This window comes from Ranitomeya variabilis, chromosome 1, assembly GCF_051348905.1.
Source record: "Ranitomeya variabilis isolate aRanVar5 chromosome 1, aRanVar5.hap1, whole genome shotgun sequence".
In the NCBI taxonomy this organism is placed as follows: domain Eukaryota; kingdom Metazoa; phylum Chordata; class Amphibia; order Anura; family Dendrobatidae; genus Ranitomeya; species Ranitomeya variabilis.
Window position 1 is genome coordinate 647,946,262 of NC_135232.1, and position 24,969 is coordinate 647,971,230.

Here is a 24,969-nt window from a genome sequence, read left to right on the forward strand (position 1 = left end):
CGGGGAGACTATTGTACAGTGAGAAAATTGAATTCCATAACGCACAGACCAATGGGTATTTCCACCATACATGTAACATGGACCCGGCTGCACCGCGAGCACAAGTCCGACACAGAGGGGAAGATCCTATGTAGCATAGTGGGACAATGGTACCATCTAGGTATAATCTTCGTTTTTCTACTGAGCATGGCAAGTATGATTGCTTTTTGCCAATCCTCCTCTGAAATTTCACTACCCAGTTCCTTCTCCCAAGCCCCAGTAAAGGCTAGCGGGTAGTGATGAGCGGACCTACTCAGATATGGTGTTATCCGAGCATGCTCCGGTGCTAACAGAGTAACTTCGGCATGCTCGAATATGTTCTAGTCCCCGCGGCTGCATGGCTCGCAGCTGTTTGACATTTGCAACACATGCAGGGATTGCCTACAAACAGGTAATCCCTACATGTGTTGCAGCTGTCGAACAGCTGTTATACATGCAGCTGCGGGGACTAGAACATATTAGAGCACGCCGAAGACACTCGGTTATCACCGGAGCATGCTCGGATAACACCATATCTGAGCATGTTCGCTCATCTTTACTGAGGGTCATTGTAGGTGTCCCTTTGCTTTGTATATCGAAGATTGCAGTTTTTTTAATATATTGTTAGGCTAGCTCTCCAAAGCACCAAGTTCTTCCTCCGAACACCCATCCAGCCTCGCTCTCCTTCACCAAATGCACTACTCACCAATCAATCCCATTGTAGTGAGTAGGAGAAACCAAGTGCCGGGTCCCAGCACTCCTCTTCCTATTCCTCATCAGTTTTTTTACTAATACGTTATTTACAGATCTCACTATGTTTTGTAAATCCATGTACTATGGCGTATTATAAATTTACCCTCTTCTTGCTTTGCTTGCAGCTGCTGGTCGTAGGCGGTTCTTTTGGACTCCGAGAATTTACTCAAATTCGTTATGATGTTCAGAAGCTAAAAAATACAGTAAGTAAAGAAGCACTGAAAAAATCATTAATGATGATCACTATGTAGGGCGCTACCCTCAAACTGCTGTCACAGATCACACAGGGCTTATCACCCCTAGTTTCCCAGCCTGGTTATGTTATTCCAGAGGTATGCACTGTTTGACAAAAAAGGGTTTTTTCCCCCAGTTTTGGAACCCCACATCTCCTGGCTGCAGTTTGTTTTTAAAAAAACAAACAAACAACAATTTGTATTCACCCTCACTGGATCCAGCACTGAGTCTCCGGTACTGCTCCTGGTGTTTGTCATTGTCTGCAGCACTAACGCCACAAAGACAGCGCTGCAGTCAATCGGAGAGATGAGCTGCTCTGCTTAAGTTGACAGCAAGTGCCTCTCTGAACCACTGAACTCCCTGATAGACTGCACTAGACCTGGGAAGAGTGAGCAAAGCACAATCTGTTTTAACAAAACAAACTTTAACCAGAAGAAGTTATTAGAGTATGACTTGGGTGGCCAAATTTGCAGACTTCAGCTCGATTGGCCAAGTAGGACCAGTGCTTTGGATTTCGATATGCCCGATCCTTATTTTCATAGGGAATTAAGCCAAATCCAGGGTTACTCAGACCTTTGTATGAGTGGATCTGGAGGAATCTAAGGTGTATGGCCACAATATGGGAGTTACAGTACCTAGGTGGCCAATTGGTTGTTACAGTTTTCTGTAACTCAAATTTGACCAAAATGGCTATATGACCAAGCTTACCAAAAGACTGTAAAGGAAGACTTTCCAACATTTTCACTTACTAGTTTCACCTCTTGCTGCATTGATTGACAGCACTTACCTAGCTGTATAAACTGTGGGGGGAATGGGTTCTTTAGAAGATTTGGCCCTTTCCATGGTGCTCCAAGGACCTATATTAATAAACTGCTGGCTTTCTCCAAAACTGTACAGTCGATTTTTAACTCCAATGTAGGGCTCCTTGAAGAGGAAGACCCACCACAAGGACCTGTGATTTTCTTTTATACGGATCTTGGAACTGATACACTCCCTTTTTAAATGGGTTGTGAATCTATATATAATAATAATAATTTTTATTTCTATAGCGCCAACATATTCCACAGCACTTTACATTATAGAGGGGACTTGTACATACAATGGACATTACAGCAAAACAATAAACACTGTGGCATAGCGACTGGTCATGTGATCAATGGACGGTATGTATCGCAGAGGTGGGTGGCCCTGTGATGGAAGCCTGGGTATGTTTTGCTCAAGGAGATCTACTGCAGAGGGATTTGTTTACATTGGGAAGGCTTCCAGGTGATTGGAGAGACGGGTGGGTCCAGCCACCTACAAACCCAGCCAATGAGACATGTTTGAACACCTAAGATGGTTTTGTGTGGAAGGACCTGTGGTGATGTGAAGCTCACCTGACTGGCCATGTGACAGGTACCTGGGTGTGGTTACACCTATGTAAAGGAGGTGTATATAGCACATGGTGTGAGTGTGTGGGAGTCTGTCAGGGTGGACACACTTCCATGTGTCCTGGCTGGATACTGCAGAGTGGCCTGTGTGTTGGACGGTTCCACGTGGGGACAGACGTCCTGAACAACACACAGAGGCCATATTTAGGCTGGAGAGCCTACGTGCTGGACATAGCACAGTCTGTGTGCCCACAGACCTGAGAGAGCGGAGACTGTTTACCTGTTGTTCCTGTTGCTATGTGGTTTATGGAGCAATAAACCCTGTGAACTTTTAATGGAACGTGTCTCCTGAGTGTCACCCGCCGCACCTGAGCGTGTACAACCCCTACAACACATAGATCAAAACAAATACCAAGAGGCATGAGGGCCCTGCTCGCAAGCTTACAATCTATGAGGAAAAGGGGAGACATGAAAGGTGGATGGTAACAGCACTTTCATTGTTCGGACCAACCATAGTGTAAGGATTGGGTGTTCATGTGAACCGGTTATCAGCCCAAGTATGTAACAGTACAGACACAGAGGGCTATTAACTGCATAAAGTGTATGAGAACATGATGCGAGGAACTTGATTATGGTTTAAGTTTTTTGAATGGGCCACACAGGGATACTTAGGTTAATGGGTTGAGGCGGTAGGCCAATCTGAACAAATACGTTTTTAGGGCACGCTTAAAACTGGGGAATGGTGATTAATCGTATTAACCTGGGTAGTTCATTCCAAAGAATTGGTGCCGCACGTGAAAAGTCTTGGAGACGGGAGTGGGAGGTTCTGATTATTGAGGATGATAAGGCTCGGGTGATCTCCGAGTATTTGTAACTGCTTGATGATTTTGTTTTTGACAAAGCTGCATGATTTACGGCTGCTAGCCAGCCTGAGTACATGTGGGGGTTGCCTGGTTGCTACGGAATCCCCACATGTAATCAAGCTGTCAATCAGCTGTAAATCCATGCAGCTGAGGCAACGAAAACTAATTCTCCGAGCAGTTACAAATACTCAGACCACCCGTGCGTGCTCAGGAAAACCCGAGCAACGAGTATACTCGCTCATCACTAAAGCTAACCTCAGATCATTAGCAGAACAGAGAGCACAGGTAGGGTGGTAGACAGACCAGGGAGGAGATGTAGGGTGGTGTTTAGCCATGGAGCGCTTTGTGGATGAGGGTAATAGTTTTGTACTGGATTCTGGAGTGGATGGGTAACCAGTGTAATGAATGGCAGAAGGTAGAGGCATCTGTGTAACAGTTGGTGATTAATATGATCCTGGCTGCAGCATTCAAGACAGATTGGAGAGTTTGGTAAGATGGAGGCCGATTAGTAGAGAGTTACAATAGTGCAGACGAGAATGAATAAGAGAAACTGTAAGAGTTTTTACAGAGTCGAAAGTAATAGATCGAATTCTAGAAATATTTTTGAGGTGCAGATAACAAGAGCGAGCCAGTGATCGGATATGGGGGGGGGTGGATGAAAGCTCGGAATCAAGTATGACCCCAAGGCAGCGGGCATGTTGCTTGGGAGTAATGGTGAAACCACACACAGTGTCAGGCAAAGGTAGGTTAGTAGAGGGAGTAAACACGAGGAGTTCAGTTTTTGACAGGTCCGTATCTATATCCGCATAAATTTGAGATAGTCATGGTCGAAAGTGTTGGCACCCTTGAAATTGTTCCAGAAAATGTTTTGTTATACATATGTTTATCTCCTTTGTGTGTATTGTAGCAACACAAGAAACGGGGAAAAAAGGGCAAATTGGACATTATTTCACACAAAACTCCAAAAATGGGATGGGCAAAATTGTTCGCACCATCAACTTAATATTGGTTTCACACCCTTTTGGAATAAATGGCTGTAATCAATCGCTTCCTATAACCATCAACAAGCTTCTTACACCTCAATTGGAATTTTTGACCACTCTTCCTTTGCAAACTGCTCTAGATCTTTCATATGTGAAGGCGCCTTCTCCCAACAGAAATTTTAAGACCTCTCCACAGGTGTTCAATGGAATTTAGGTCCGGATTCACTACTCTCAAGCGCTTTGTTTCCATCCATTTCTGGATGCTTCTTGAAGTATGTTTGGGGTCATTGCCCTGCTGGAAGACCTACGACCTAGGAGGCAAACCCAGCTTTCTGACACTGGGCACTATATTGAGACCAAAATCCTTCTGGTATTCTTCAGTTTTCATGATGCATTGCTCACAGTCAAGGCACCCAGTGCCAGAGGCAGCAAAACAACCCCAAAACATCTTTGAACCTCCACCATATTTGACTGTAGGTAGGTGTTCTTTTCTTTGTAGGCCTCATTCCATTTTCTGTAAACAGTAGAATGATTTACTTTACCAAAACAGATCTATCTTGGTCTCTGTCCACATGACTACATGACTCTTTACCAGAAGGATTTTGGCAAACTGCATTCCTAGCTTTTGTATATCTGTCAGCTGTGGGCTTCTCCTTGGTCTGCCATAGAGTTTCATTTTTGTCAAGTGTTGACGGATAGTCCGCGTTGACACTGATGCACCCTGAGCCTGCAGGACAGCTTTAATTTCTTTGGTACTTCAATGGGGCTGCTTATCGACTATCCTGTGTTGTAACCTTTCATCAATTTTTCTCTGCCGTCCAGAGAGATTAGCTTGTAAAGTTCTTGATTATGTTGTGCACTGTGGACAAAGGAACATCAAGACCTCTGGAGATTGTTGATATTTTTCAACAATTTTGCTTCTCAAGTCCTCAGACAGTTCTCCTCTTTCTGTTCTCCATGCTATAGTGTGGCACACAAAGACACACAATGCAAAGTTTGAGTCAACTTCTCCCCTTTTTATCTGGTTTCAGGTGTGATTTTCATATTGCCAACCCCTGTTACTTGCCACAGGTGAGTCTGAATGCGCATCACATGCTTGAAGCAAAGTTGTTTAGCTCTGATTTTAGAAAGGTGACAAAAATTTGGTCTGCCACGTTTTTGGGGTTTTGTGATATTATTTCCAATTTGCCATTTTTTTTTTGTTTCCATACACAGGAGGGAAGTAAATGTAATTGCAATAATTTTCTGGAATAAAAGTACTTCATTTTCTGGGAGCCAATGTTATCAGCCATGACGGTATGCCACAATGCAGAAAACAGTGTCAGTGCCAGCAAAAAAAGACCAACATAAATGGCTGAGTAGAATAGTAGAAGAGCACGTCTTGTATCCTTAGGGCTCATACACACTGAGCCTGTACAGCACCCACAGAGAGCTGCGTTTCCTCAAGTCTAGTTTCAAGGTCAGTCTTTTTCCTGAAGGTTGTCAGAAGTGTTAAAATGAAAGATCTTTAGAAGAAAACAACCCCAATTCAATGCCGAAGATGGAAGCAGTTATCCAGATGTTCCCGCTGATGATCAGAGCTGTACCAGTGATGCAGTATTGCCATACCACCAGGCGGTGGCGCTGTTTTTCCTTAGTTTTATCGCCTTTTCTATTTACTGGTGCACATTAAAGGAACGGGGAGTTGCTGAGGAATAAGTATTCAGCAGGTGTCCTGAGAATGGCTTTCTTATCCAACATGCATTATTATTTCTTATTTTATTATTTTTTTAATATTCGTTTTAACCTTACTATATAAAAAGCGACATAAAATTCTTTTACCCGTCACAGACGTCAGGCACAAATGTGTTCTGTGAATCTGTCTACATTGTAATAAGTATTGAAGGAAAACTGATGACAAAACCTGTTCTTTATGTATAAGGTTTACACAGCCGGCTAAAGCCTTGCTGCAGTTGGGAAATCTAGGTCAAGGAGATGGAGATGAAATACTTGGCTCTGTAATATTCTGTACGCAGTCTCCTTTTGGCTCTGCTCTCACGTTCCTGTCGGCTGCTTAGGTGTATGTCTGAGTCATCCGAGATGCAGAATAACTGCTCGAACATCACCGGCTCACTGCATCAGGTCAGGGGCACGTCTGTTACAATGTATCTTGCAAGTCACCCAATTCAGCTTTTATTCTTCTGGGAGAATGTGAAAAGGTTGTCCTGCCGCCTCAATTATAGATCCTGTTATATGCACGCCTATTGGCAGCTGCAGAACTATGGCCGCCTTGCATCGGGCAGGTCAGTAGGGTGGGTGTCTTATCTTGCTGAACAGTGCGACCTTCCAACTTAGTTTATGGGACGTTAGATTTAAAATAAAAAAAAAAAATAAAAAAATCATATCACCAGTTTTTTTTCCCACCTAATTTGAGAGCAGAATAATGTAGAGACAGACTCTGATTCCAGAGATGTGTCACTTACTGGGCTGCTTGCTGCAGGTTTGATTAAATCCGTTTTTATCAGCAGTAGTAAAGCTGCTGCCATAAAGTCCTCCATATTCATGAGTTCTATAACGCTATCCACACCACTGATTGGCTTCTTTCTGTGTACAATGTGCATAGGCAGAAAGCTGCTAATCGGTGGTGTGGGCGGGGTTATGCAGAGCTGAGCAGTCAGAGAGCTGCTAGATCTGCAGCAGGTAAAATGGGGATTTTGACAAAACTGCATCAAGCAGTTACATAAGTTGCACATCTCTGGAATCAGGGTCTCTGCCTCTACATCAGAGGTGTCAAACTGCATTCCTTGAGGGCCGCAAACAGGTCATGTTTTCAGGATTTCCTTAGCATTCCACAAGGTGCTGGAATCATTCTGTGCAGGTGATTAAATTATCACCTGTGCAATACAAGGAAATCCTGAAAACATGACCTGCTTGCGGCCCTCGAGGAATGCAGTTTGACACCTCTGCTCTACATCATGCTGCTTGCAGATGCGGTAGCGAAAACCTGGTGATACATTTCTTTTAATGAATGCAGTAGAGTTTAGATAAGCATTAATGAAGAGCAAGCGTACTCGGATAAGTTGTTATCCGAGCATGCTTGAGTGCTAAGAGTGTCTTCGGCGTGCTTGAATACTATGTTCGAGCCTCCAAGGCTGCATCTCTCGCAGCTGGTTGGACAACCCCAAAACATGCAGCGAAGGTGGCCTAAATCCTTTTTGTGGGATCAGTGGTTCAGGTGCCTTAATGGGAGCAAGCACTCACCCACAGTGGGTGGCACACTGCTGAATCATTGATACCCAGGAGATCCCATATTGTGCTATGTATTGGAGCTACAGTATACCAACACCCCCCACCCTACCTACATTGCTAAATAAAAGAGGTTGGCCACTACGTTTTTCATTGACCTATTGATCTATCTTTAGGATAGGTCATCAGTGTATGATAGGCCAGGGTCAGACATCTGGCATCCCCGCCGATCTGTGGCAGTCGGAAGTACTCACTTGCGGAGCTGGCCATTTCTGGTAGTGGTCAGGGCGGAGTACTACACATCTGTCTCCTATTGATTTGAATAGGACGCGGATGAGTCGTACACTGCAGCGGCTACAATCGGAAGACTGAGCAAGTGAGTACTTGTAGCCGACACCAATAACAGCTGTTCGGACCCCAACCCATCAGACATTGATCACCTATCCTAAGGATAGGTCATCAATGAAAAACCTCTTTAAGAGCGTTTGTTTTAGGAGCATTTATTGTTTTGTTTTTTTTGGGTTGTGTGGTGTGTTTTTTATTTTTTTCCATATACTGCACAAGATAAAAATAATCTTAAAAAAGAAAACAGGTTGAGAGCTAATGATAAAGGGAATCTGTCAGTAGAATCAACCCTCCTATCTCCTCTACATGGGAATGTAGATTAAAGGAAGCTGAATAAAATGATACTTTGATATCTATGATCCGTTGACTTATTCCAAAGAAATCCTTATTTTACTTAATATGTAAATGAGCTGTTAAGATCTATGGGTCGGACAGAGATCTCCCTGAGACTCTGCCTCCAGAGCTTATTATACATGAAAGGAGTGTTACTAGTGTGACAGTTCATGAAATGCCTTCCCATGACCTAGTGCCACCCTACTACAGGACCACGCTGGAATTCTGTGTTCTCTTTAGAACGACTCATTCTTTCCCAAATGTTTGGGACTGAATGAACTCCTGAATTCAGTGATTATGGCACTTTTCCCAATAATTTTGTCCTGTTTATAGTGTTTATTAAATAGGGTTGTCTGTGATGAGAATTCACTTTAAATCATCCAACCTCATCTGTTCCTTCCTTTTAATGTTGCTATTTCCATTGTTAACGGAGCAGACGTTTTTTTTGTTTTTGACTTCGACGCGCCTTCTCATTTAGTTGTGAGCTTTTGTTTTTATGATCCAATTTGTTTTCCACTTGATATCATCATACAAATTCTGCTTTTCCTGTCTTCAGACACTGCTGATAGAGAACATATTCACTTGTGTTTTCAATTATCACATCTTTTATTTGAAATTATTTTTTTTCTTTCCATTTGGTTTCAAGTGTTTGTTTTGACATGATTAAATATGGAATAATACATTGTCAAGAAACACTAGAATGTACTGTCATGGGTTTACTGTCAACAAAGGGGCCAGAAGACCGCAGAGTCTGATTTCACTTACTCCTGCACGGATTAGCAGCATGTCTCCTTCATATTTAAACAGTGCAGGTTTCCGTTAGCAGTACTGTGATTAAACTGTCCAGTTTACAGTCTCTGAAGCTTTCCAGCTTGGATGATCCCAGCTGTTCAGTATTGGCCACTCCTATCTCTCAGGGAGAAATATATATCTCCATCTCCTCTGGCAATCATTAGTCATGTACGGCCTGGTGTGGAGTAGAGATGTCGGTTGTTGGTAGAGGCTTTTGGAGTGTTCTGTGACTGTTGCTTGGTGTTTTGGCTGTGCGCAAATCCTCACCCTCTCCTATTTATATGTTCCTCTTTGTTGTCTGAGAGTGCATATTTGTGTGTTTTGGAATTTCATGTATCCCTGTACGTCCTCTCTCTTGTTCCCCCACTTCCCTGGGGGGAACAAATGTAAGGCCGATTCAGGAGTTCAACAAGTTAAGTGGCCCCAGCATTTTCACCATAAGAAATAATACAGGGAGTAGAGGGATAGCTAGGGCGCCTCTCGCCCCGATAAAGTTTCTCGTTGTGGAGAGCGACAAGTCAAGCCTGGCATGTCAGAGTGAGGAGACTCTGTGAAATTCCCAGAGGAGCATGCATAGCTTATAAGTCTCCTCACTCTGACATGCCTGGCTTGGTTTGTCACTCTCTTAGATCCCAGTCCGGAACCTCTCATTTAACCAAATCAGATCTCATGCTTTGCACTGATGAGAGGCAACACCCCGAAACACTGTCTGCAAATTGAGATTCTGATTTGGTTTTTATCCGAAGCCATATTGCAAGTTTCGTTAAAGAGACTATGTTAACTTTTAGGATTGCTGCTTCCAATAGGTGGTGCTAGAGTTCTGGTCCTCTTCCTCTCTGAAGAGACAAATTTGGATATTCTTTTAGAACTATGATATACTTGTCATTAACCCCTTCACCACCAAGGGTGGTTTGCACGTTAATGACCGGGCCAATTTTTACAATTCTGACCACTGTCCCTTTATGAGGTTATAACTCTGGAACGCTTCAACGGATCTTGGCGATTCTGACATTGTTTTCTCGTGACATATTGTACTTCATGTTAGTGGTAAAATTTCTTCGATATAACTTGCGTTTATTTGTGAAAAAAACGAATATTTGGCGAAAATTTTGAAAATTTCGCAATTTTCCAACTTTGAATTTTTATGCCCTTAAATCACAGACATATGTCACACAAAATACTTAATAAATAACATTTCCCACATGTCTACTTTACATCAGCACAATTTTGGAACCAAAATTTTTTTTTTGTGACGGAGTTATAAGGGTTAAAAGTTGACCAGCAATTTCTCATTTTTACAACACCATTTTTTTTTAGGGACCACGTCTCATTTGAAGTCATTTTGACGGGTCTATATGATAGAAAATACCCAAGTGTGACACCATTCTAAAAACTGCACCCCTCAAGGTACTCAAAACCACTTTCAAGAAGTTTATTAACCCTTCAGGTGTTTCACAGGAATTTTTGGAATGTTTAAATAAAAATGAACATTTAACTTTTTTTCACACAAAATTTATTTCAGCTCCAATTTGTTTTATTTTACCAAGGGTAACAGGAGAAAATAGACCCCAAAAGTTGTTGTACAATTTGTCCTGAGTACGCTGATACCCCATATGTGGGGGTAAACCACAGTTTGGGCGCATGGCAGAGCTTGGAAGCAAAGGAGCGCCATTTGACTTTTCAATGCAAAATTGACTGGAATTGAGATGGGACACCATGTTGCATTTGGAGAGCCCCTGATGTGCCTAAACATTGAAACCCCTAACAAGTGACACCATTTTGGAAAGTAGACCCCCTAAGGAACTTATCTAGATGTGTGGTGAGCACTTTGACCCAACAAGTGCTTTACAGAAGTTTATAATGCAGAGCCGTAAAAATAAAAAATCATATTTTTTCACAAAAATGATCTTTTCACCCCCAATTTTTTAATTTTCCCAAGGGTGAGAGAAGAAATTGGACCCCAAAAATTGTTGTGCAATTTGTCCTGAGTACGCTGATACCCCATATGTGGGTGTAAACCATTGTTTGGGCGCAGGGCAGAGCTCGGAAGGGAAGGAGCGCCATTTGACTTTTCAATGCAAAATTGACTGGAATTGAGATGGGACGCCATGTTGCATTTAGAGAGCCCTTGATGTGCCTAAACATTGAAACCCCTAACAAGTGACACCATTTTGGAAAGTAGACCCCTTAAGGAACTTATCTAGATGTGTGTTGAGCACTTTGACCCAACAAGTGCTTCACAGAAGTTTATAATGCAGAGCCGTAAAAATAAAAAATCATATTTTTTCACAAAAATGATCTTTTAACCCCCATTTTTTTATTTCCCCAAGGGTAAGAGAAGAAATTAGACCACAAAAGTTGTTGTGCAATTTGTCCTGAGTACGACGATACCCCATATGTGGGTGTAAACCATTGTTTGGGCGCATAGCAGAGCTCAGAAGGGAAGAAGCGCTATTTTACTTTTCAATGCAAAATTGACTGGAATTAAGATGGGATGCCATGTTGCGTTTGGAGAGCCCCTGATGTGCCTAAACATTAAACCCCCCCACAAGTGACACCATTTTGGAGAGTAGACCCCCCTAAGGAACTTATCTAGATGTGTTTTGAGAGCTTTGAACCCCCAAGTGTTTCACTACAGTTTATAACGCAGAGCCGTGAAAATAAAAATTATTTTTTTTTTCACAAAAATGATTTTTTAGCCCCCAGTTTTGTATTTTCACAAGGGTATCAGGATAAATTGGACCCTAAACGTTGTTGTCCAATTTGTCCTGAGTACGCTGATACCCCCTATGTGGGGGGGAACCACTGTTTGGGCGCATGACAGAGCTCGGAAGGGAAGGAGCACCATTTGGAATGCAGACTTAAATGGATTGGTCTGCAGGCGTCACGTTGCATTTGCAGAGCCCCTGATGTACCCAAATAGTACAAACCCCCCACAAGTGACCCCATATTGGAAACTAGACCTCCCAAGGAACTTATCTAGATGTGTTGTGAGAACTTTGAACCCCCAAGTGTTTCACTACAGTTTACAACGCAGAGCCGTGAAAATAAAACATATTTTTTTTCCCACAAAAATGATTTTTAGCCCCCCAAATTTTTATTTTCCCAAGGATAACAAGAGAACTTGGACCCCAGAAGTTGTTGTTCAATTTGTCCCTAGTACGCTGATACCCCATATGTTGGGGTAAACCCCTTTTTGGACGCACGGGAGAGCTCGGAAGGGAAGGAGCACTGTTTTACTTTTTCAACGCAGAATTGGCTGGAATTGAGATTGGATGCCATGTCGCGTTTGGAGAGCCCCTGATGTGCCTGAACAGTGGAATCTCCCCAATTCTACCTGAAACCCTACCCCTAACCTCACCCCTAACCGTTTACTGAACATTTTCTGACAGTCATAAGTGCCACGTATTTAAGTGCCACGTATTTCAGTGCCACGTATTTCAGTGCCACGATATTTCAGTGCCACGTATTTCAGTGCCACGTATTTCAGGCACTGAAAAATACGTGGCACGTAAATACTTCAGTGCCACGATATTTCAGTGCCACGATATTTCAGTGCCACGTATTTCAGTGCCACGTATTTCAGGCACTGAAAAATACGTGGCACTGAAATACGTGGCACTTAAATACGTGGCACTTAAATACGTGGCACTTAAATACGTGGCACTTAAATACGTGGCACTTAAATACGTGGCACTTAAATACGTGGCACTTAAATACGTGGCCACTGAAATATCGTGGCACTTATATACGTATATACGTATATAAACGTATATTTCAGTGCCACGTATTTCAGTGCCACGTATTTCAGGTTAGGGGTAGGGTTAGGGTTTTTTGTTTTTTTCTTGTGTTTTTCTATAAAAACGCATGCGTTTTACCGCGTTTACATGCATTTTTTCACACATGTGGTTTTTTTAAAAAACGCATGCAGATAAAAACGCAAGTGTGAAACCAGACTAAAAGACGCTTTTTATAGCAAAAAAGTTTTTGCGTCTCCACATTTTGAGACCTATAATTTTTCCACATTTTGGTCCACAGAGTCATGTGAGGTTTTTTTTTTTTTGCGGGACGAGTTGACGTTTTTATTGGTAACATTTTCGGACACGTGACCATTTTTTATCACTTTTTATTCCGATTTTTGTGAGGCAGAATAACCAAAAACCAGCTATTCATGAATTTCTTTTGGGAGAGGCGTTTATACCGTTCTGCGCTTGGTAAAATTGATAAAGCAGTTTTATTCTTCGGGTCAGTACGATTACAGCGATACCTCATTTATATCATTTTTTTATGTTTTGACGCTTTTATACGATAAAAACTATTTTATAGAAAAAATAATTATTTTGGCATCGCTTTATTCTGAGGACTATAACTTTTTTATTTTTTTGCTGATGATGCTGTATGGCGGCTCGTTTTTTGCGGGACAAGATGACGTTTTCAGCGGTAACATGGTTATTTATATCCGTCTTTTTGATCGCGTGTTATTCCACTTTTTGTTCGGCGGTATGGTAATAAAGCGTTGTTTTTTGCCTCGTTTTTTTTTTTTTTTTTTCTTACGGTGTTTACTGAAGGGGTTAACTAGTGGGCCAGTTTTATAGGTTGGGTCGTTACGGACGCGGCGATACTAAATATGTGTACTTTTATTGTTTTTGTTTGTTTTTTTTAGATAAAGAAATGTATTTATGGGAATAATATTTTTTTTTATTATTATTATTTATTTAGGAATTTTTTTTTTTTTTTTTACACATGTGGAAATTTTTTTTTTTACTTTTTTACTTTGTCCCAGGAGGGGACATCACAGATCGCAGATCTGATAGTGTGCACAGCACTCTATCAGATCCGCGATCATACTTTCATCGGAGCAGGCTGCAGCTTTCATCTGCAGCCTGCTCCGACCCGGAAGTGCTCCCTGCAGGACCCGGATACAGCCCCTCGGCCATTTTGGATCCGGGGCCTGCAGGGAGAAGACGTTCGGTACGAGGTGAGTACATCACCTTGTACCGATCGTCTCAGGGAAGCACGCAGGGAGCCCCCTCCCTGCGCGATGCTTCCCTGTACCGCCGGTACACCGCGATCATGTTTGATCGCGGTGTGCCGGGGGTTAATGTGCCGGGGGCGGTCCGTGACCGCTCCTGGCACATAGTGCCGGATGTCAGCTGCGATATGCAGCCGACACCCGGCCGCGATCGGCCGCGCTCCCCCCGTGAGCGCGGCCGATCGCGTATGACGTACTATCCCGTCGGCGGTCATGGGGGCCCACCCCACCTCGACGGGATAGTACGTCAAATGTCGGGAAGGGGTTAAGACTTAAGATGGGTTATGAAGTATGATCAAGTCTATGATTTGTTTTTTTTTTCCTTTTGTCCCACTGCTTTATGGCCTTGTTCAGCATTGGTTGTTTACCCTCCATAGTAATGCCTGCTCTGGCCTTATGCTAATTGGTTAATTGCTGATTGTGACCATTTGGTTCCTGATGCTAGCAGTCACTCCATTTCATATATTTTTTAGTTTGGCTGGGATAGCACGCGTGCGGGTTCGCGTGTGCAACAGATTTTAAGTGCTTGGCAGTTAGACAATGGCAGTTGGACAGGGCAGGAGACAGGTAAGGTGCTTAAGTTTTTCAAACAATCATGCTTCTTGGTCAGTCATACCACATTATGCATTGATCATATCAATCTGCTTATTTGTTTTTAATTATGCTTTCTCGCAACTCGCCCGCCCTTTAACACATTCTGGCCACTCTCTCTATATCCACCCCTCCATGTATAACTCTGAGGCTCTACTGACATTTCTTACCCACTCCAAACCAGCCACTACCGCCATGCAGCACTCAAAACGTTCATACAAATCATCCCACCACGTGCTCTTTCTGTTTTTTCTCCTTTTTCTAGTTGCAGGCGACATCTCCCCTAACCCTGGCCCTCCCTCCACCAGCATACATTACTCTCCTCCAGCTGCATATAGAAACCCTGCTAATCTTGTTAACATTCAGTGCATGCCTTCTCCTATCGCTTTCCACTGTGCTCTCTGGAATGCACGGTCTGTGTGTAACAAACTAACTTACATTCACGATCTTTTCCTCTCTAATTCCCTTAACCTTCTGGCTATTACAGAAACCTGGATCCAGCATTCAGACACCACCGCCGCCGCTGCCGCTCTCTCGTTTGGTGGGCTGAAATTTTCACATACCACGAGACCTGAGAACAGACAGGGTGGAGGTGTTGGTTTGCTCCCTTCATCACAATGTGCTTTCCAGGTCATCCCCCCCGGTTCTCTCACTCACATTTCCTTCCTTTGAAGTCCACGCCATCAGACTCTTTAAGCCCTTCTCCTTGCGAGTGGCGGTTGTTTATCGCCCTCCAGGCTCCTCCCGCCAGTTTCTAGACCACTTTGCCACCTGGCTTACCCACTTCCTATCCTGTGACATCCCCGCCCTCATCATGGGAGACTTTAACATCCCCATCAATGATCCCCTCTCCCAATCTGCCTCTCATCTTCTTTCTCTAACTTCTTCATTCGGCCTCTCACAGTTTACTAATTCTCCTACGCACGAGGACGGGAATACTCTGGACCTGGTTTTCTCCCGTCCCAGCTCGCTGCACGACTTTACTAACTCCCCTCTCCCGCTTTTGGTCCACAACCTTCTTTCCTTCTCTGTCAAGAATTGTCTCCTCACCCGGGACAACCCCACTTACCACACTTATCGGAATACACGTACCATAATACCCAGCAGCTTGTGGACAATCTCCACACATCTTTAGGCCCCATCTCGTCCCTCTCCTGTCCAGACTTAGCATTGTCACACTTCAATAATACATTGAAGAATGCCCTAGATGAAGCAGCTCCTTCTACATGCAGAAAGACCAGACACAGACAACGGCAGCCCTGGCACACTATGCAAACACGCTTTCTTCAGCGTTGCTCAAGGTGTGCAGAGCGGCAGTGGAGAAAATCTCTCTTAGCAGAAGATTTAATCCACTATAAGTTCATGCTCCAAACCTATTACTCTGCCCTTTATCTGGCCAAACAATCCTACTTCACCACCCTCATCACCTCACTATCCAACATCCAAAACGACTTTTTGAAACCTTAAACTCCCTACTGAAACCTAAAGTACAGGCTCCCATCACCAACCTCAGCGGTGAGGATCTGGCCACTTATTTCTAAGAAAAAATCAACCACATCCATCAGGATATCTCAGTGCAATCTCCTCAGTGCCTGTATCCCCTTCCCTGCCACACCTCAAGCTCACAAGACATCTTTGAGCCTGTTTCAGAAGAAGTTTCCAAGCTCCTCGCTTCTGCTCGGCCTACAACTTGCAACAGTGACCCCATTCCTTCACATATCCTGCAGTCTCTCTCACCAGTGGTCACCACTCACCTGACTAAAATATTTAACCTCTCTCTTTCTTCAGGTATCTTTCCCTCCTCATTTAAACATGCCATCATAACCCCTTTACTTAAAAAGCCATCCCTGGACCAGAACTGCACTGCTAACTACAGACCTGTCTCTAACCTTCATCTCTAAACTCCTGGAACGCTTGGTCCACTCCCGTCTAATCTGCTATCTCTCGGATAACTCTCGTCTTGACCCCTTACAATCTGGTTTCCGCTCTTTACACTCCACTGAAACTGCCCTCACTAAAGTCTCTAATGATCTAATAACAGCTAAATCCAAAGGTCATTGCTCTCTGCTGATTCTCCTGGATCTTTCTGCCGCATTTGACACTGTGGATCACCAGCTCCTCCTCACTGTGTACCGCTCTATAGGCCTCAAGGACACAGCCCTCTCCTGGTTCTCGTCCTACCTCTCTGACCGCTCCTTCGCTGTATCTTTTGCCGGCTCCTCTTCCTCTCCTCGTCCCCTTACTATCGGGGTTCCGCAAGGCTCAGTCCTAGGCCCCCTCCTCTTCTCTTTACACGGCCCCTATTGGACAAACAATCAGCAGATTTGGGTTCCAGTATCATCTCTATGCTGATGACACCCAATTATACACTTCTTCCCCCGACATCACCCCTACCCTAATTCAAAATACCAAGGATTGTCTGTCTGCTGTCTCTAACATCATGTCCTCCCTCTACCTGAAACTAAATCTCTCCAAAACGGAACTTCTTGTGTTTCTCCCTTCTGCTAACCTCACTCTACCCAACATAGAAATTACCCTGGAGGGTTCAACCATAACTCCCAAGCAGCATGCCCGCTGTCTTGGGGTCATATTTGACACCAAACTTTCCTTTACTCCCCATATCCGATCACTCACTCGCTCTTGTCACCTGCATCTTAAAAACATCTCCAGAATCCGACCTTTTCTCACCGTTGAAACTGCTAAGACTCTTACTGTCGCTCTTATTCATTCTCGTCTGGACTACTGCAACTCTCTTCTAATCTGTCTCCCTCTTACCAAACTTTCTCCTCTCCAATCCATCCTGAATGCTGCAGCCAGAGTCATATTTCTGTCCAGCCGCTTCACCGATGCCTCCATCTTGTGCCAGTTATTACACTGGCTTCCCATTCACTACAGGGTCCAGTATAAACTCATCTCTCTCACCCACAAAGCTCTCCACAGTTCTGCACCGCCTTATATCTCCTCTCTCATCTCTGTCTATCGCCCTACACGTGCCCTCCGTTCTACAAATGACCTAAGGCTAACATCCTGTTGTGAACTCTGTTTTCAGGCTCCCTCTTGTGGTCACAGGTGGTATTGTGTGACTTTTGTTTTGGGCTCCCCCTGGTGGCTTTGTTTGTTATCCTGCGGGTCTGTGGCTGATCAGCTGCCTCGTTATTCACTTGGGAGTTTCCTATTTAGCTCTGTTTCACTTCCACTTGTTTCCGGCTGTCAATGTACTCAGTGCTATTCTGATTACTCCTGATTATCTTCGGTTTCAGTCTCTTCAGGAGAAGCTAAGTTCTGTTTAATTATTTTTTGCTCATCAGTCTGTAATATGATTTCTGTGTATGATGAATTTAGTCCAGCTTGCTAATATGTGATTTCTTCTGCTGGTTTGCTCTGGGGTACAGAGTTGCTTCCCCCGCACCGTTAGTTGCGGGGGCTCGAGCGATCTCTGCGTGGATATTTTGAATAGGGTTTTTAATTGACCACACAGTTCCCTTTCTATTTTCTGCTTTCTAGTGTTAGCGGGCCTCATTTGCTAAATCTAATTTCATCTCTGCGTTTGTGCTTTCCCCTTAACTCACCGTTAATATTTGTGGGGGGCTATTCTATATCTTTGGGGTCATTTCTCTGAGGCAAGTGAGGACTTTCGTTCCCTCTAGGAATAGTCAGTTTCTCAGGCCGTGAAGAGACGTCTAGGATTTTCAGGTAACGTTCCACGGCTGCCTATAGTTGTTTGCGGATAGGATCAGGTTGCGGTCAATTCAGTTACCACTTCCCCAGAGTTTGTAGTCGGTTTAGTTACTTAGCTAGTCCTACTTGCGATCCTTGCCACTAGGATCATAACACATCCCCCGTAATCCGAACCTCGCACCTCCGTCTCCAAGACTTCTCTCGTGCTGCGCCAGCTCTCTGGAATGCACTTCCCCAGACAATCAGACTGATACCTAGCCCCGACCTATTCAAGCGCGCTTTGAAAACCCATCTTTTCAAACAAGCCTACCACATCAACTACTCAGTAAACTAACTTTGCCCTGTTCCCTCCTTCCAAATATTATTCTGAATCTGCACCCTACTATTCATCTGTCTCCACACGCTCCATGCACATGATAACTGCACTTGATACTTGACTATTGCACTTAAACACACGGGCTGATGACCGGATCATGCAGCTTTGTATGAAAATCCCTATTTATTATAATTGCCAGACCTGAAATAACAAGCACTTTTCACCTATTGTGTCCCCCCATTGCCTTGTAGATTGTAAGCTTGCGAGCAGGGACCTCACTCCTAATGTCACGGTTTAAATTGTCTTAACTCGTACTGAATTTATTGTTTGTACATGTCCCCGCTTAATTGTAAAGTGCTGCGGAATATGTTGGCGCTATATAAATAAAAATTATTATTATTATGGTTCAAAAATTTGAATTTGGGGTACGCTAGTGCAGCGCCCCAGAGTCCTGGTCGTTGCAGTATTGTCGCTCTGCCAGAAGGGGGAGTGATGGTACGTCTGATGGCACTAAAGGACTTCACCTGACCAGGTATCACAGTCACACACTACACTTCACACTCCGGCCACCAGGGGGAGCAAAGGGTTCTATGTATTAGGCCACTCCTCACACTTTGGTAAAACTGGGAGTCGGATAGGAAGTTAGAGAAGAAGCTGACTGGGTTTTGCCCAGGTAACATCTAGTGAGAGAGAGTTGCTTGGGAAGACTCAGGGAGGTCCCTGTCAGGGGTGGGATCCTGGCAGTGGCCTAGCACGAGACAGATCGTTACGGAGCCGTGCCTGCACCTCATTGCGGCGGCATCCTAAGAAAGGACACGAAGCGAAGTGTATTGTGGAGAAGTGAGAAACGAGATCACAGCACAAAGGAGATAGAACCAGGAGGAGTCGTGCCCCAAGATCGGCAACATCCTTCTGAGGCGCGTAGCCGGCGGCCGGAACGCCGAGGAAGTAATAGACTCTACGCATTACTTTGAACTACGGCAGGGCAGTTAACTCTAGGTTGGCTGTCTCACCTAATAAAGACAACGGAGGCAATTGTGGGAGTGGGGCGTCTCTAGGGTCCCTATAAAATAACTCCAGGCCTACCCCGTCATACGGGTGCGTCCTATCCAAACCATCTGGGGGACGGAGAGAAAGAACATAAGAAATATACACGACAGTTGTGAGGACTATCCCGTGGTGCTTAGCAGGGAGGTACTACAACACACAGGCGCTAGTAGGAAGGCTACTGATTTCCACCTGAAAAGGGAACTCTGTATGTGCCTTCGGACCGGCCGGTCTCAGCCAGCCCTGTTAGCAGTTGTCTGGATTGCGGATGCCGAAGCCTTCAGTAAAGAGGTAAAGAGACTGCAACCCTGTGTCCTCGTCATTTACTGCGACCTACACCATTACCATCTACTCATCAAGGAAAGCCCTGGGGACATACTTCACCTGTGGGAAGTTACAACATCTAGCTGCCATTCCATCACCCCAGCGGACCCCTAGCAGCGTCGGTCACCCTGACCGAATACCACAGGTGGCGTCACGAACACTTGACCAACTCTCTCCTACACCTTTATTTGGGCGCCCCTTAGCAGGGCCACGGACCGGGTCGGGCCACCGTGACACCCCTAGAATCGAGACCGAGGGACCCGGTACCGAGTACCCTGCTGCCCTGCGTTTGGGGGCCGCTCCACTTTCATTTTCTGCTCTGTCGTACGCCAATAGGGTAACATTTATTTGAGGCAGCATATGTGTCTACAGCAGAATAGGGGCCAGTTGAGGGCCCTCACGTCCCTGTCTGTTTGTGACTTGGCAGTAATAAGAGCTTTTGCAAAGGCTCTCATACACACTGGCCAAATTTGCGGATATTGGCCAACAATCTGTTGTGTATGGAGGGCCTCTTGATTACACATCTGCAATGACTGAATGTCCACGTGGTCTTTCTTCAGTGGTCAAATTACTCGATTAACTATTTAGACCAGTACTCCCTAACCAATGGCTTGGAAACACATGTGGCTCTTTCATTGTTATGGTGGCAGTCGGCATTGCAGAGTGTATAAAGGAGGAGGTTTTGGTGGTTGTCATCTAGCAATACGACGCAAACTGTTGTAAGGTCCACCCTGGTGAGGTGCACTGGGCACGGAGGACATATGAAGAGGTGACTTCACATGAGCTTGATACCCTTGGTTGCTGTATAAGTGCACCCTCATGGCTTGCAGATCGATGCCATGGGTGCTTGGTCTGGCATGTGTACTGTTGAGCATATAGGCCTCCTGTGCATGCTGAGTTCAGACTAGGTTGGTAGTCATGCATTCCTTACCGTTGGACTAGGGATCTACCTGGGTGATGTTACTGTGAAATGATAGGTGGGCTAACAAGGTAAGATGTGGCTACAAAACCACTTAGCTTTATTAGATCACCGTTTGGATGCGCAGATAAATTTATTTATTTTCCTTTCCAAAATAAAAATGTCACCTGCGTTTAACAGCCGCAGAGTCAAGTCGGTCAGGAGTCGTAAAACTCTTTGCTGTTTTTACTATGCTATCGATCTATAGGCCTCTGCGGCCTGCAGCTCTGTCTTTCAGTGTAGCGTTGCAGTGGTCATCACCATCCTTGCTGCTCGCTTCTGTAAAGCTCCCTCTATATCATTCATGTTCTCCAGCTAAAATAAGACACTTTGACAAAATGTCTTATTGCCATAATTTACCAAAACTGGCTAAAATATACTGTAGCTTCACTGAAGACATCTGATGAAATTGTGCAGAATGTTCCTCTATAAAAAGAGACGCCATTGTGAAGAAGTGACTGTAATACTGCTGGTATAGGAAAAGCATTCCCTGACTCCAGCAAAGTATAGAAATACTAATCGCAAGTGGAATATATGGAATATGCAAAGATTGAAGGCAAAATGTAATCGAAAACGTACAGTGAGGAAGTAATCCCAGATGAGGATTGCTGCCATTTTCGTTGCAACTTTTTCTTTGGGGTTAAATTTTGCGATTGCTGAATGTCAGCTTTCATAGCTGTGGATATAGCTAGAGGAAAGTAATTGTATGATGGCTTTCATACCCTGACCATTGTTCATATGAGTGAGACAATGGATTCCTCATCGCTTCCAATGTAAAGTTTGTAGACAGGTCAACCATTCAGAGGTAAATGGAGAATAGCCTGAAACTTCTCGGACTGCCCATCTGAACTGGAAAAATGATGGGACAAAGTTCTGGAATTCTGTGAAAAATCTTTTACTTCCAGAACCACCAATCCCTGCCCAAGTAAGGCTACTTTCACACTAGCGTTTTTCTGTAGACGTCCAAATGCGTAGTTTTATGTCAAAAACAAATGCGTCAAAAATAGTGAAAAACGTATGCAACGCATACAGCATTTTGACGGATCCGTCGCAAATCCGCTAAATGTTTCTGTCAAAATACTGTATGCGTTGCATCCGTTTTTACCATCCGTTGCATCCGTTTTTACGACGGATCCGTTTTTAAAATGGGAGGCTCCCAAATTTGATTGGCTACTGGAAAATATGGAAAACTATATAGTGACTGTTTTTTTAGGATTGCGAGTGTGGTAACTGACGTTATATTTGAGACGAATCGCCTGGATATTATAGTGCGGGAGAAGGAGGCGGCAGCAGAAAGACGGAGGATGCTTCTGCAGCAACGTTGACGGAGACGACTCTGGATACATCCGATTAATGAACTGCGGATGACCCGGGGTGTCCAGTCCACTCTCTACCTGGAGTTGCGGCACAACCCAGACAAATTCTTCAATTACGTACGGATGAGGATGGAACATTTTGACTATTTGCTGGAAAAAGTAGGGGATGTCATCCAAAGGCAGGACACACGTATGAGGCTTGCCATCACACCGGCGGAGCGGCTGATGGTGACCCTGCGGTAAGCCTCTTTTTTTTATGTCATTGCTCATGTTTAATGTCATATAACATACTGTAGACAATACTGCGCTGACACATTGCGTACCATTTTCTGCAGCATGTAATTTTTTTTATTGTTTGAGGCCATTTCACTATTTTACACCTGTTTCATGCAGGTTTTATTGTGCGTCCCGTCAGAAATTTTTTTTTCACAGTGCCAATTATTGAAACTTTACCATGAAACCAAAAATTTTAAATGTTGTTGGTCTGTGCAATTTTTTCTAACATTTATTTTGTTTTCTACAGCTTCCTAGCTACGGGTGAATCTCTGACTTCGCTCCATTACCAATTCCGGAGGGCATTTCCACTATTTCCGGAATAGTGAAGGAGACATGTCGGGCTATTTGGGACACTTTACAGCAGGAGTATATCCGCCAACCATCAATGGACATCTGGTTGAGAAGTGCAGAACAGTTTGAGCAAATTTGCCATTTCCCAAATTGTGTGGGTGCAGTTGACGGGAAACACATAAGGATTGCTAAACCGGCAGGAACAGGATCGGAGTACTATAATTACAAGAAGTACTTCTCCATCGTCCTTATGGCTATTGCAGACGCCAACTGCAAGTTCCTTGCTGTGGACATAGGAGCCTATGGCCGGGCCAACAATTCTCAAGTTTTTAAAAACTCTCCAATGGGCCGTTGCCTGTATGGAGAGACCTACGATTTCCCGCCAGCCAGACCACTCCCAGGAACAAGTGAACCAGCCATGCAATATGTTTGTGTTGGTGATGAAGCGTTTCAACTCTCGCCGCACCTACTTAAACCATATGGTAGCCGTGACTTAAACCGTACCAAACGGGTATTTAATTACCGCCTTATTCGAGCAAGAAGAGTAGTCGAGTGTGCTTTTGGTATATTGACGGCAAAGTGGAGAGTTCTGCTGACGGCAATCAAACTGCAAACCAAAACTGTAGACGAGGTTGTTAAGGCATGTGTGGTGCTCCATAACTTTGTCCTTTCAAAGGAGTCCGTTTCCGTTGATGACGAAGAATTGGAGACAACCTTGTGGGATTACCGCAGCAGCTCTGTTCGCTCCACAGGTTCTGTTACCAGGATGAGGGACCAGTTTGCGGATTATTTTGTGTCACCTGTTGGGCGGATTCCATGGCAAGACATCATTGTGTGACATGTTTTTCATGGATTTGGTTTATGTTAAAAATTGTGTTTCTCCAAAAAAAAAAAAAAGGTCCAAAAGCGTGGTTTTCTTGGTAATAAACCCAGTATGTTATACCTTTCAAACGTGTGTTGTTTAATTTAATTTTACCTTTTTTTATTATTTACCATATTACCTTAGTGAATGCACAGACACAAAGAGTAGAATTTGAAACAAACAGAATTTTATTTGAACCTTTTTTTATATGTTTTTTTTCTTTGCAAAAAACAGATACATTTGTTATTTTCATTCTTTTTTTACTTATTTTTTTTAAAGAAAAGTTGAAAAGTTTATCATTTTAAAATAATTTTACATACCGTATATACTCGAGTATAAGCCGAGATTTTCAGCCCAAATTTTTGGGCTGAAAGTGCCCCCTCGGCTTATACTCGAGTCACGGTCTGTGGCAGGGTCGGCGGGTGAGGGGGAGAGGGCGCTGAGGCATACTTACCTAGTCCCGGCGATCCTGTCACTCCCCCTGCCCGTCCCACGGTCTCCGGGTGCAGCAGCCTCTTCCCCTGAGCGGTCACGTGGGACCGCTCATTAGAGAAATGAATAGGCTGCTCCACCTCCCATAGGGGCGGAGCCGCCTATTCATTTCTCTAATGAAGCGGTGCCGGTGACCGCTGACAGAGGAAGAGGCTGCGGCACCGAACACAGGCAGGGGGAAGGAGCGGGACGCCGGGAGCAGGTAAGTATGTCATATTCACCTGTCCTCGTTCCACACGCCGGGCGCTGTCTCCATCTTCCCGGCGTCTCTCTCTCCTCACTGACTGCAGGCAGAGGGCGCGATGACGCATATAGTGTGCGCGCCGCCCTCTGCCTGATCAGTCAGTGCAGGGAGACGCCGGGAAGATGGCGCCGAGAAGCTGCAAGCACGACAGGTGAGTATGTGTTTTACTATTTTTATTGCAGCAGCAGCAGCAGCACAGCTATGGGGCAATAATGGACGGTGCAGAGCACTATATGGCAGAGCTATGGGGCAATGGTGCAGAGCACTGTATGGCACAGCTATGGGGCAGTAATGGTGCAGAGCACTATATGGCACAGCTATGGGGCAGTAATGGTGCAGAGCACTGTATGGCACAGCTATGGGGCAGTAATGGTGCAGAGCACTATATGGCACAGCTATGGGGCAGTAATGGTGCAGAGCACTGTATGGCACAGCTATGGGGCAGTAATGGTGCAGAGCACTATATGGCACAGCTATGGGGCAGTAATGGTGCAGAGCACTATATGGCACAGCTATGGGGCAGTAATGGTGCAGAGCACTGTATGGCACAGCTATGGGGCAGTAATGGTGCAGAGCACTGTATGGCACAGCTATGGGGCAGTAATGGTGCAGAGCACTGTATGGCA

The 24,969-nt window shown here is 44.5% G+C and overlaps 1 protein-coding gene across 3 annotated transcripts in view; it reads left to right on the plus strand.

The window, feature by feature from the left end:
- The window catches only part of COX16 (cytochrome c oxidase assembly factor COX16), a 143,861-nt gene that overhangs the window by 21,221 nt on the left and 97,671 nt on the right, over positions 1–24,969 (plus strand). For all 3 annotated transcript variants that reach the window (XR_013215556.1, XR_013215557.1, XM_077262292.1), the window contains exon 2: positions 897–974. Coding sequence is in view for 1 of the 3 variants with exons in the window: in XM_077262292.1 (XP_077118407.1) it covers positions 897–974 (78 nt within the window). In the remaining 2 variants the exon portion in view is untranslated. The remainder of the gene's footprint in view (positions 1–896; positions 975–24,969) is intronic.